This window comes from Orycteropus afer, unplaced genomic scaffold (assembly GCF_000298275.1).
Source record: "Orycteropus afer afer isolate SDZICR_OR568_19922 unplaced genomic scaffold, OryAfe1.0 scaffold00266, whole genome shotgun sequence".
Lineage (NCBI taxonomy): Eukaryota > Metazoa > Chordata > Mammalia > Tubulidentata > Orycteropodidae > Orycteropus > Orycteropus afer.
The window spans coordinates 1437500-1451447 of record NW_006921853.1 but is presented as its reverse complement, the minus strand read 5'-3'; the positions used below and the strand labels follow the sequence as shown (position 1 = coordinate 1451447).

The 13948-nt window shown below is 49.9% G+C and overlaps 1 protein-coding gene across 1 annotated transcript in view; it reads left to right on the top strand.

The window, feature by feature from the left end:
* GTF3C1 (general transcription factor IIIC subunit 1) overlaps positions 1-13948 on the top strand; it is a 122035-nt gene that overhangs the window by 63339 nt on the left and 44748 nt on the right. Inside the window, 8 exon segments of the mRNA XM_007950285.1 lie at positions 1083-1362; positions 1920-2134; positions 4874-5004; positions 6560-6713; positions 9482-9585; positions 10533-10717; positions 12201-12479; positions 12741-12935. Coding sequence (XP_007948476.1) covers positions 1083-1362; positions 1920-2134; positions 4874-5004; positions 6560-6713; positions 9482-9585; positions 10533-10717; positions 12201-12479; positions 12741-12935 — 1543 coding nt within the window.

Genomic DNA, 13948 nt, shown 5'->3' with positions numbered 1-13948 from the left:
GACACTATGCTACCAGAGCTCCCCTATAAAGATTACAGCCAAGAAAACCCTCTAGAGCAGTTCTGCTCTCTAGCACACAGGGTTGCCATGAGTTGTAATGAAGCCACCCTGGTGAATTGGTGCAGCTTTTTGGGAAGGCTGATTGGCAGCTTTATCAGCTCTCAACATCTCCAAGAGTAGGTTCCTTAAGAAAGAAGGGCTGTTTATGCACAGGGAGACAGCTCAGGGGGCAGGAGCACATGGAAGGATGGACAGAGGGAACAAGTAACTATGAGGAGGAAGTGGGAGGGTAGCTGTTGCATTGTGGTAAATTGTGGACATTAATGTCATGAGACAAAGACTATGTGAACTGCTGTATGGAAAGTGAATTTGCTCTGTAAATTTTCACCCAAATCACAATAATAATAAAAAAAAAGAGTGGGTTCCTTAGAATTCAGCTTGGGAAACACTGTTCTCACCCCCTCCTCCCTCACTTTATCCTCTTACCATCTAACTCAACATAGGAAAGCATCCTAGCAATCTCTTCATTCTGATGCTTGTTTTGATACATGTACAACACAGCAAAGCCCCTTTATCCAGATTGAACTTGGCAGCCTCACGGGTGGCTGCCTCCAAAAGTAAAGGGGAAGTATTTCTGAACAACAACAGGTTTGGTTTTAATGACTGCAGAGCACTTAGTGCCATCCCTGGCATATGGTTGGTACCATTGTGGGCCCTGTTCTAGAAGATAAAATGGGATTGGATTGGTGGCAGCCTCATTCCCAGTGTGGCTGAATGGAGCTGTGGTAGCAGTTCTGAACTGCGGAATTCTGTGTGAGAAACGCTCACTGCTTACGGATCCATTTCTTAGGCACCAAATCCTGTGTAAGAAACTGGGGTTATATGGAAGACTTGGGTTAAGGCCTTGACCTTGAGGAGCTCCTGGTCTGTGATTTAGAAAACCCTTACTGGCTGGGAAGGAGTGACAGGAAGCTGGAGAGGGAGCATCCATGGGCTGAGAGTAGGACATATATACTGTGGGCTCAGATCACTCAAATGCCAATGTGTAATAATGCCCTTTTTTGACGCATCTAATCCCCCAGGGATTCATGGAAGATGAAGGGCGGCAGCGGACCACCAAGTACATCTCCTGCGTTTTTGCCGAGGAGAGTGACCTCAGCCGGCAGTATGAAAGAGAGAAAGCCCGAGGTGAGCTCCTGACCACAGTGAGCTTGGCCACCGTGCAGGAGGAGTCCATGCTGCCGGAAGGAGAAGACACGTTCCTCTCCGAGTCGGACAGTGAGGAGGAGAGCAGCAGCAGCAGCAAGAGGAAAGGCAAAGGATCGCAAGGGGACGGGACCCATCGTGCCACCTCAGCCAAGGGTAGGGAGCGTCCTCAGGCGAGGGGCAGTGGGCCGGGGCTGTGCCTGGAGCTGCCACTGACCCACGTGCTCGGGAGCTTCAGAAGCCGCCCGCTCCGGTCCTCTGTTCTGCAAACTGGAGTATCTCCTAGACACTGTCCTCATTTGGGGTCTCATGGTGTCACTTGCATCAGATAAGCCTAAACTGGGCAGAGACAGACATGTGGTCTGTCTCTTGGCTGCTCAGCTGTCATTTGTCCCTGGCACATTTTTCTGTTCATTTGTGTGTTGTGTCTTTACTATCAAAGGGATAGGAATGCCATAAACTCCTATTCTTTTCCCTCTAGTAATCTGTTAAAGAACCTTTCAGTTTCTTGTAGAAGATTCTTCGTTTATGTTTAAGGCATAAAGGTGGTGCTGGTGACAGATTGGCAAATCCCGAATGCAGCTTAGCAGAGGGCCATCAAGCTCCTTGCTTGGTCTGCTACGCTAGTCTTCAAAGTGGCTGTAGATGACATTGTTTGATCTGCATGTTTCTGGTGGGGGCCGAGCATAAATGCCTCCTGCCCGACCCTACAGGTGGGTGGAAGGCTGCAAACCTACCCTCATTGAAGAAGCCACCATCTGGCTCCCCAGGAACTGCCGAGGAGAAAGCTTGCTGGGGCTCCGCCGGTGGGGACAGCCTCGATACCAGTGGCTTCTCAGACACCAGCGTGCCCTTTAGCTCCCGCCGCACAGAGAAGAATAGTGGCGACATAGCCTTGATTGAGGAGGTCCGGCTGGAAAACCCAAAGGTCAGTGCTGGCAGTGGGGGATGGGCATCAGCCTTGTCGTTTCTGTGCTTAAGACTCAACCACAGCAAAATCAGTAACAGTGCAGAGCCCGTGCCAGGCACTCGCTACCTGCCGAGCACAGACTGTGTGCTATAGGGAATATGCACGCCTCCGTGCCATCTGAGCCCTGCCTGGAAATCCCTGCAGTGGCATTTACCTGATGCTTTCATATCCAACATCTTTTTACTTAAGTAAATTTATCTTAGGAAGATAATTTGTATCACTCCTTTAGCTGAGTGAGTCTCAACCTGGGCCAGTCCCACTCCACTCCCCAAGGGACATTTGGCAATACCTGGAGATATTTTTGATTGTCACATCTCGGGTAGGGGAATGCTGCTAGCAGGGTGTGAGTGGACGCCAGGGTGCTGTTAAGTATCCTCCAGTGCACACGGCAGCCTCCGTGGCAGAGAATGGCCTGCCCACGCTGTCAGCAGTGCCGAGGCTGGGAACATGCTTCAGATGGAAGTCAGTATTATTTGCCATGAAAGAAGTAATCATAAGCTAGATAAAATAAAAACAAAACTGTATTAGTATGTTATGGGTAGATACTGTTTTGTGTTAAGATGTTAAAGATACACCAGAACCAAACCAGTACCTTTTCGTCAATGTGATGAGGAAGATTAGGCTATGGTCATAACCACCCTGAACGCACCCGATCTCATCTGATCTCAGAAGCTAAGTAAGGTTGGGCCTGGTTAGTTCTTGGATGGGAGAAAGGTTAGAAAACAGCTGACACAGGACACTAGCAATTCTGAACTATTTCATGTGAATACTAGAACTGAATAAACAAATATATTGTAGATTTTAAAAAATAAATAAAGACTGTGGGCACAGAGATATCTTCACTGTGATTCAGTTCACCTAATGCCATGTCCATTGTCACCAAGTGCCTCAGATAGTGCCAGTGGCACTGAGAAGCAGTGCCAGAGGACGAAGCCCTTAGCACAGGTAGACGGGTGGGTGATGGTGGCTTTTGACGCTGCTTCAGTTGCTGCTGCGGTTGCTGCTGCTGTTCCACTCAGGCCTCACTGCCACCCCATGAGGTAGACCTCAGCCCTGATAGTGATGAGGACAGTGAGTAACTTGTCTGCTTAATTAATGGCCAGGTAAGGACTAGGACCCATCTGGGACATGTTCCCTACCCTGCATGGTTTCTCACTTCCTGGTATGGAGGTCCGTGTTTCTGTGATACCTCTATAGCAAAAGCGATGGGGGCATGGGGTGGGGAAGAAGGCTTTATTTAGATTTTCTTAGGCCCTTTGTGCGCTTTGCTGATGATTGGATGGCATATCTCTACTCAGGGTCATGACTGCCATTTTCTCTACCTGAGGACCTGGGATCCAGCAGGTGGATCCCAGCAGGTGCCTGCGGGCTTTCCCTGCCTGCCTCCCCCACTTTACACCTGCTCACTGGGTTCACATGTGTCTTCGGCAAGCACGTGTCCCCCAGGTGTTAGAATGGCTTGCAACTGGTGTCCCAGCTCCCCTTATGAGTCTTCTCCCGGAGACATGGCAGAATCCTGTCCTTCCTTTTGCATACCTTGCAGAGAGGAACAGTGGGAACCCAGAGCGTTTTGGCAGAACGTGTTTTCAGCTTTGCTCCCCAGCAGCCTCGTGAAGAGTGGCCACATTGACTCCCCTGGTTCTCCTTCAGATACTCTGAGACAGGGAAGGGACACCGAGGTCTTTCTGCCACTCTTGGGAGCTTTCTTGAATCCCTTGAATTTCTTGCTCTACAGGCCTTCCCCCCTTTTTTGAAAAAAACCGTGCTTCACCTGGCACCCCACGCAGCCATCGGTGCAGTGAATTGGTATCTGGCTGTTCTGACCATCACTAATGGGCTCGCCGAGTCTCATTTTCCTGAACGTGCTACTCAAGGCAGGAAGTGAAGCATGCCCTTGAGGCTGTCTTAGGAGGACCAGTTTTGTCAAGTGATTTGCAAGGGGAATGTTTGAGATAGGAGTCTTCTCCACTCGGGGTTCACGTTTGGGGTTTGACCTATTTTGATCCAAGAATGGGTAGAGCACATTCATTTGACGCCAGAAGGAGGCACTGGGAGAGAGATGGGCATTTTGGTGGGGATCAAAGAGCACGTGACGATCTGCTCTCTCCTCTGTTCATCTTCACTCACCACTCATCCTAACCTCGGCCCGTGAAAAGCCGTTCTTAACCTGAAAGCCGTCCCTGGTTCCCATCAGCATGGCTGCTGGAAGGGGCGTCTGGCGTAGAGACAGATGAGAGGAGCAGAGCCCCCTGGCACACGTTCACATTCTGACCCTGGGCAGTTGCCCCACTTCACGGAGCCCAGGTTTCCTCGTCTGGGAAACGGAAATGGTGGCAATGAGGTTGTTAAGAGTTTCCCGAGAAAAAGCCACATGTGGTCGTCCGTCTGGGTGTCATTTCCTCCCTTCCCTGGGGAAGAACAGCTCCTCCCTTGGGTGTTGCTGTAGAGGATGTCTCCAAGTTCTTTTCTGAAACCAGCTAGCTGATCTTCATTAAGCTCCTGAGATCCTCTGCTGGCCGACGCGTCTGCTATTTGAAAGCATTGAGTAGGGCAGTGGGATCCTGTAGGGGAAGACGGACGGTCCTCTAGATGTTCCCTTTTCAACTCCGGAGTCAACACGCTGTGAAGAGACAGCGTGCGTGGTGTGCGGCCTTGTGCCTGAGCCAGCATGTCCCTGTGCTTCTGTCTCTATTCTAGGAGAGCAGCACCTCCCAGAAGCCTGGGAAGCAAAACCAGGACAAGCCCCATGAGACCTACCGTCTGCTGAAACGCAGGAACCTGATCATAGAAGCTGTCACCAACCTCCGCTTAATCGAGAGCTTATTCACGTAAGGAGTACTGTGTCTGTCTGCTCACGTTCACGGTAATTCTCCTACCAGTTCGCCACCACAGTCACAGAAAGGACTGAGACAGTGGAATCTCTGGGCCACTGGACAGATTCGTACAGGATCTCTTGTGGTAGACAGAATTTAGAGTTTGTTCTTGTTGTTTGAAAAGTGTAGACATTGAGGAATAATGATATTCTAGACCAGAAGGAGCCTCGGTGGCACAGTGGTTAAGTGCGCTGCTGTTAACCAAAAGGTCCATGATTCAAACCTACCAGTTGTTCCTTGGAAGAGAAACAAGGCACTCTGCTTTCATAAAGCTTGCAGCCTTGGAAACTCCAGGGCAGTTCTGCTCTGTGCTGTAGGGTCACTGTGAGTTGGAATGACTCAATAGCACACAGCAGTAACAGACAAGGAGAGCTGGGCAAGAAATTGAAGTCATGGGGATAATGCAGTTGCCTTTCTCCTTTCTTGGAAGTTTGTTCTAAGGCAAGACTAAGAAGAACCTAGACAGGTGATAGCACTGGCTTTATCTTAGTTCTCCATGGAGCCTTTAGTTTAAACAGAATCCTATATGGATGCATAAAGGAGACAGACAGAAGCTGTGCTTTGGGTGGGAGTAGAGGCTCTGAGCTCTGGATTGGTCTTTTAATACATCATTGCCACCACTTCCAGAGGCAGCATCTTCATGGGTTAAGTGAAAGCTACTCAGTTAGAAGGAAACTTACACCTGAGTCAAGGGACATGAGTTCTTGTATACACTTTGTCTCTTAGTAGGAGGAAGGGAGGCCATCTGCAAACACCGTCCTCTTGGTCCCCTCTTCTGTGTAGCAATGAGTTTGGCTGTTATTGTGGTGTACTAACTCATAGCAACCCTGTATCATGGAGTGGAATTGCCCCAGAGAGTTTCCAAGGCTGTCATTGTTACAGGTGAAGATTTCCAGGTCTTCTCTCCTGTGGAGCTGCTGGTGGGTTCGAACTGTCAGCCTGGCAAGTAGCAGCCAAGTGTTTAAACACTGCATCACCAAGGCCCCTTGGAGTTTGGCTAGGTGTTCTTACTATCCCTTCCAGCCCTGCCATCCTGTCACCTGTGATCTAGAAATATTACCAGAGTGACTCAGTAAGATCTAGAAAGTAAGACACATACATCAAGAAAGGAATGAAAAAGAGCTTCAGACCTGAGAGGTCACTGGTGAACCAAAACATTCTTCAGCCGGATGCTACATTAGCATGTAGACTGAGTGAGGATAGATGTCCCTCATGGCACTTGGTTTCCCTTGCCATTAGTGTCACAAATCAAATCATGTCGTCTCTTTAGTTCCTGGTGCATGACTCAGAGTGTGACGCTGCTGTGAATGATTGCTTGTTTTTAGCTAACTCCCCACAACGAGAGCTGATCTGTAATATTTCAAGAAGTTAGCCTTTGCCAGGGTGACAGCCCCCTTCGGTTCATCCCTAGTTTCTGCTAGCGCCATTTGGCAGGTCTCGGTCGCTGGGTTGAGAACAGCCTTCTATGTTGAGGTTGGATATATTGCCTGCTTATTTTGTGTTGCCCCAGGATTCAGAAAATGATCATGGATCAGGAGAAGCAAGAGGGTGTGTCCACCAAGTGCTGTAAGAAGTCCATTGTCCGCTTGGTGCGGAACCTGTCTGAGGAAGGTCTGTTGAGACTATATCGAACTACAGTCATTCAAGATGGTATCAAGAAGAAGGTAACCACGGGCCCTCGTGACTCTCCCAAAGCCAGCCAGAATCTGTTGGGAGTTTTCTTTTCTTTTTGTTTTTTAAATTTTGATTTGGGTGAAAGTTTACAGAGCAAATTCATTTCCCATACAGTAGTTCCTATACATTTTGTTTCATGACATTGATTGCAATTCCCCACAGGGGAACAGCTCTCTTCCCACTTCCTCCCTGTAGTTACCTCTTCCCTATGTCCTTTTCTCCTGTGCACTTCTGTGCCCTGAGCTGTCTCCCTGTGCAAATACTGCCCTTCTGATCTCCCACGATTGCTTGTTCCAAGGAGTGTATCTACCTGATGTAAATGTTCACCCTGTATGCCTGTTGTTGGGAGTTTTCTTGTCCAGTCCCTCTGGTCATTGTATCTCAATGGTCCTTTGTTATCAGTATTTCAGAATTTCCTGTTTTGCCTCCTAATTTGGGGAGCCAGGGCTATCCCCATTTGATGTGGAAGCTGGAAGCAGAAAAGCTCACTCACTTGCTCAGATCTTAGAACGGCATCCTTTTGTAAAGTTGTTACCCAAGGCAGTGATCAGCTCACCGCCAGCCTTAAAAGAGAGAGAGGAAAGGGCTGCCATATTACAGTTCAGCAGAGTAATGTTAGGAGAAATTAAGTAACATTTAGAAGGTGGAAGATACAGATCAGCAGCAAGAATGTTTTCCGTAGAGATCTGAGGAAACATGTCCCAGAGGAAGTAATGGCAGGGACTCAATTAGGGTGCACTGCTGGGGTTACCCAGTGGGAGCAGTATATCTTTTCTGTCCACTAATTTATCTGTTTCTGTAAAATTTAAGGTTTAGAGTCATTCCCATAGCAACCATAGCTCAGCTGCTTTCTACATATTCTAAAGCACAAGTGTTCCAGGGTTGGAGTAATTTGAAGCAGCACAGCTGCGTGCTAAGACCAAAGGGAAGGGTGCTGTGGGACAGTCACTTTTAATTCCCTGACCTTTCTTCCTGACTGCATTCTAAATCTCTGCCTGAAGAAAGCTTTGCTTTGATACTTTGTTTTTTAATAAGCTGACAAGGTGATTTCTGTTTTTATTTTCACATTCTCTTTATTTTTGGAGAAATTTGAAAAATGCCAAGCTGTTCAAAAAATGACTTAAGAAATACTGTTTCTACCATTCCAAGTTGATAGCGCTCATCATTTTTATATGTGCCTGGGGTCTTTTTATAATAAAACAATAAAGGTCCCCTCAGCCCTGTCCCCCCTCCCTGTCGCCTTGAGCAGCGGCAGTAGAACCCTGTGCAGCTTCTCTCAGTGCAGGATAAGCCTAGCCCATCAGCAACACCCCACCTGGTTTCTGTTGGTCTTCAGACACCTGTGCCTTAGTCAGCTCCTTGGGACTTGCTCCCTTCTCAGTGTGGGAATGGAGGGCAAGACTATCCCCACCCCACCCCCACTTAGGGATGGAGCGGGAGGGCCTCTGGCATAGGTGCCAGCTGTGTCTTCCAGCTGCTTTTTACTGCTGAATCCCCCTGGCTGGACCAGAGGGAGCAGGACACAGATGCAGCCGGTAAGACCACTTGACCTCAGAACAAAAAGGGCCTGGTCATGGAGACCTCCTGCCACCGCTACAGAGCCCACCTTTCCGTTTGGAAAGGATGCAAGGTTATCTTCAGTTTCTTGCGGGACTTCCCCTGGCACTCTGAGGGTATACTATGGTGTCCTCCTGGCCTGTTGGAGCTAAGCTACGGGTGCAGCTAATCAGCCCCGTGCTCTGCTCCTGATCTGCCGTATAGCTGGACCTGCAGGAAGCGTGCTGGCCTGTTGCACTGTGGAAAGCGGGCAGACGAGAACGCTGCACTTCTGTACCACGCCATTCAGTTCTCCGAGTTGTCGCCTAACTGTCTCATTTGAGCCTCACAGAACCACAGAAAAGTTGGCAGGAGGCAGGTCTCCATGACAAAGAAAGAGCTGAGAGGACTGAACCCAGTACAGTGGAGAGGGCATGGGCTCTTAGCAGCCCTTTGTAGGCAGTGCTGCCTGTCAGCGACGAAGCCTGCTGGCCAGCATTACCAACTCCAAAACACTTCACCTCGCTCTCTCCTGCCGAGGACAGAGACGAGAAGAAGGCCCAGTCCTAGGGCCCCAGTCACCAAGCCTGGCCGTCTGCTTGCTCTGCTGGCTTTTATAATCAGTTCCCTCCCAAGCAGTTTCCATTTCTCACCCTCCATATCCTTCTTGAAATGATCACCACCTTATCCGTTCAGCTTCAGTTCCTTGGTAAAGGTGCAACAACAGAAGCAGCTCCCAGCCTTGCCAGTTTGTTCAGAAGGGCACCTGGCAGGAGTCCCATGATGACACTCCCAGTGAAGGGAGATTAATGAAAGCAGCTGACCTTGTCCAGATGAAAACCCTCAGGATTCCCGCACAGCTGTGGAGAAGCCTCAGGTCCCAGCCATGGGACACCAGGAGCATTGCACTGGGCAGCAGAGCCCTATGGGCTGTGACCGTTGCATGAGAGGTTACAGGCTCTTCCTCATGGCCAGAACTCTTCCTCTGAGCGAAGCAGCCACGTTACTGATGGCAGAGTTCTATTGCTTGGCCACACGAGGGGTTTTGATGCCAGTAGCTGTAACAGCAAGCTCTTTAGCAACCATTTTGCTCCGATCTTACTGTCTTTTGGAAATGTTAATGAAAACAGGTGTAACTGTTGAACTAAGGAGCAGAGGTGTGTAGCTATGCCACCCTCAACTCTGCCCCCGCTCTGTGGGATGCACCCACCTCTCTCTGCAGGTGGAACTGGTGGTGCACCCATCCATGGACCAGAATGACCCTCTTGTGAGAAGTGCCATCGAGCAGGTCCGTTTCCGCATCTCCAACTCAAGCACAGCAAACAGGCAAGTGACAGAGCACTGGTAGGGTTCACAGCTAAGCTGATTCCATGTTAAAGCAATTTTCAGAACAGCCCTTTATTTATACTGGTATGAGATCAGTGATTTCGTTGGTTTAGGGTTTGTGATCCATGATCCCGTAGTCTAAACAAGGGTCAGTTTCTGGGTTCTTCAGGGACAAAACAAACCGTACCATTCTTGAGTCCCTTCTGTCTGTAGAATGTGGACAGAGCATTCCCAGTCATAGGCTCTGTGACTTATGGACCTCAGCCAGGCTCCTGTCCGCTCACCGATGAATCTTACCGCCTTCCTGAAGTCGTCCCTGGTTTTGTTCATAAACCTCCCGGGGGGCTGAGAGGAAACTCCAAAGTTAGAGTTCTGGGTTAAGTCTAAATCAGAGCTTGCCAGCAGGCAGGCAGGGGCTGTTCTGACCTGTGCCTGTCCTGTGTGGTTTGCCCTCTACTGGCCCACATATAAAGCTCTGGTGGCATAGCGGGTAAGGTATTTGGCAGTTCAAACCCACCAGCTGCTCTGCAGGAGGAAGATGAGGCAGTCTACTTCAATGAAGATTGACCACCTCAGAAACCCAGTGGGGGTCACTATGAGTCTGAATCAACTCAATGGCAGTGGTTTGGGTTTGGCTTTTTTCGGCCCACATATATTGTGAAACGGGTGCTGGTGGGTTTTCATAAAGGTCTTCGTTTCTGACTTTAAATGTCAGACCTGGCATGTAGGGCTCCCTGTCTCATCAGGTAGCAGCTGCTCCATAAGGGAGGGTCCCCACTACCCATGTGTCTCAGTGACCCAGCACATTTTATTAATTTCTGTCATCTGTCCAGCTCCTGCTAGCCTTTGAATTGGATACCCTGAGACCACATGGCTTCATGCAGTTCATATTGAGAGCCCCTGTCCTTTCTTTCAATGTATTACCACATGTTGTATTTCAACTGCAGGGTTAAAATTCCCCAGCCTTCAGCGTCCCAAGGAGAGGAGGATGAGGAAAGTCAAGAAAACGAAGGTCCCAGTGGGTCAGGATGCTCTTACCTGAATGGTTCCTCTAAAGCTGACGGTGGCCGGATGAAGAAAGCAGATGAGAAAACGGACGTAGGCCAGCTTCAAAACTACCACCCCGTTATAGGTAAAAAGCCACTTTCCGTCAGTGTCTGATTGTGTTTCTCTTGTTAGCCTGATGACGTTGGAGTGAGTTGGTGCCCTACACCTGAGCACTGTGCAGCAGTCAGGAGGTTCCAGTCTGACCTATCGCCTGGGCCGCGTGGGGCTTGTTACGTGGTTTCTGCCAGCGTTGGTTGCCCTGTCTGCAGAATGGGGATGATAGTTCTTGCCCAGCAGGCCTCCCAAGGCTGTTGGAAGAGAAATGAAAGTATGTCAGTCCCCGGTATGAGAATGGTTCACAAAGACTAACTCCGTCTGTGAATATCCGTGGGCTGGAGCATTTTGTGAGCCCTAGTCTGCCCCCCGACCCCGTCAGCCCTCGGCAGGTGCTACCGGCAGACCTGAGGGCTCACGTGCTCTTCCCCACACCAGGTCTCTGGCGGGCTTGCCTCCTCCCTCCCTCACCAAGCCGCTCCATGTGCACATGTGCTGGGCTGGTGTGGCTTGCAGGGTGTCGTCACCGGGCTCTCCGCTCTTCTCCTGGCCACTGCACGCATGTCAGCGGAGCAGGGCAGGCTTGACGTGCAGGGCACTGACCTCAGTCAAGCAGAAAGTGCTCTGCAGTTGGACACAGCGGGTCCCAGGGATTCCAAACTGCAGAAGTGGTTTGTCCACTGCCCTTCCTGAGGATCCCACTATCCTGGCCTTGCCTCTCGAGGTTTTATGTTGGAAAACATGCAGATGGAAGGGGACACATGGCGACGAGGACTCAGTCCCAGGAGCACATGTGCTACGTAGACAGAGGCAGTGGTTTGGTCCTCAGATGAGCAAAGGGACCGTGGAGAAGGAGCCTCTGGTCGCTTGTCCATATTGCCCTGTTACCTTTGCTCACGCTGCCCTCTCACTGGGGATAGTCAAGGAAAGCTTCATCTGTACCAACCCAGAAGGAAAGTGCTTTAAAAGAACGTAGATTTGGGGATTTTTGCACAGCCCCATCAACCACAGGCCCTTCCACAGTGGCCATTAGGTCCTTCATGCTGCTTCTCTGCTCGTTTACACTCCAGCCTCATGTGCGCTCTCCTCCCCTGCTTCTCCGGCGCTACGGCCTCCTGGCCCTTCCTCGGGTGGCCCGGCGCACACTCATCTCAGGCACTGTGCGTTTGCCCTGGCTTGCATGTCCCAGCGTCTGCATGACCCCTCCCTCACCAGCCATGGGATTTCACTCCAAGCTTCTCCCCATGAGGCTTTCCCTGGCCTCTGTCTGTAGAGTTTCAGTTCTGCTCTCCCTTCCTTCTTTTCTGCTTACCAGCTGTATTATCAGACATACTGGTTTCTTTCTTTTATTACTGTCTGTCCTTTCCCACTGGGAAAGTAAGTTCCACAAAGGTGAGACGATCTGTCTGTCTGATCCCCTGCTGTCTTTCTGGGCACATAGTGGGATGTGATGCTTTTTGAATGACTTGAACCTGGGGTTTTTCAAGCACTGTCCTCCCTCTTTCTTGCCTCAGTTCCTGGACTTGGGCGGTCTCTAGGGTTTCTGCCCAAAATGCCTCGCCTGCGGGTGGTCCACGTGTTTCTCTGGTACCTGATCTATGGACACCCTGATGGCAACATGCTGGAGAAGCGGAGCTTCCACAGTGAGAGGAGACTGGGAAGGCAGGAGCTTGGGAGAGCAGGAGCCCAGCCCTTCTCCGGAAATGACCCAGAGGCCCCCTCTGATGCCCCGCCCAGAGACAGCGAAGGCGGCATCACCCTGGAGACTGAGGTGGAGCCCGACACACAGACAGGTGAGCTTACCTCGTCATGCCTGTGACTGGGGCAGGCAGGCCATGGTGGGATCCAGAGAAAAACATGGTTGTTCCTTCTCCTTACCATCTAACCTACCTGAATTCCCACACAGACCACTGGTCAAAATGAAGACATAATCCACTCCCTTCATTCTCCTACTTCCTGACTGAACAGTAGGGTTCTGTGGTCAGAGGGAACCGAGTGACCTTGTGACGTGACGGGGCCCCTGTACTGGGACTGACAGCGCTTTTGTCCCCTAGTGTATGTGAACGAAGCTTCGTGGATGCGCTACATCCCCCCCATCCCAGTGCACAGGGACTTCGGCTTTGGCTGGGCTCTTGTCAGCGATCTCCTCCTCCGCCTGCCCCTCTCCATCTTCATCCAGATCGTGCAAGTCTGCTACAAGGTACTGGAGGCCCCCAGGGCTGCCACGCGTCCTGGGGATGAGCCCCTCAGCTTGGGGCCCAATGGTGTTCACACACCTGGTCAAGGAGAAGTACTTAAAGACTTGGCGTCATTTGAATGGACGGATGGATGTCTATTGGGAAAATACTTGGGAGACTAAGAGTTCTTCTCGATAGATGAGCTAGGTAGATAGATAGGAGCTGTGGTAGTATAATGCCTAAGGCACTTGACTGCTAACGAGAAGGCTGGCAGTTCAAACCCACCAGCCACTCCTCAGAAGGAAGATGGGACAATCTACTTCTGTAGTGATAGATACTGCCTCCGAAACCCAAGGAGGGGTCGCTATGAATCGGTTCTGACTCAACGGCACATAACAACAACAGGTAGGTAGATAGACAGACAGACAGACAAATAATTGCAGATACATAACAGATAAAACACGTGGCTTTGAGGACTTTGATAAATGTAGAAAGGGAGAAAATAAAAATTACCCATAACGTCATCACTTACCGATAATAGCTGCTCTTTTTTTTTTTTTGGTACATTTTCTTCTAGTCTTTTTTTTTTCCCCTCTGTGCCCACATTTGTGTGTGTGGGAGTATACATGTGTGTTTGTGAGAGCTTTTTTTTTTTTTCCAACTGAATTGAGACTACACTGTATTTACCCTTTATTATCTGTTCTTTCTGCTGAACAGATGTTATATTTCTACATCATTAACATTTTTATTTTGATAATCAGTAGATTCATAGTATCCCTTTATATACATAAGCATACCACCACCACCCCCAAAGTGTTTTATATGCTCGCTAGCAGTGGATGCGGGTGTCTGCCCGGAGCCCCCAGCAGTGTGGTAGATGGGCTGGAAGGGAGGGGGTGACAGGACCAAGACAGAGATGGAGGAGGTTTGGGGCAGGTGGGGACAGGGCTTCCCCACTGAGCTGATGGGCAGGTTCAGGGACACTGCAGTTGAGAGTAAATGTGAGTATTTTTTCACAGTTCTTAAAATTCACCCTGGCCTTAGGGTGGGCTGAACCAGAAATTTGTACTTTAGGTGGATGGCCT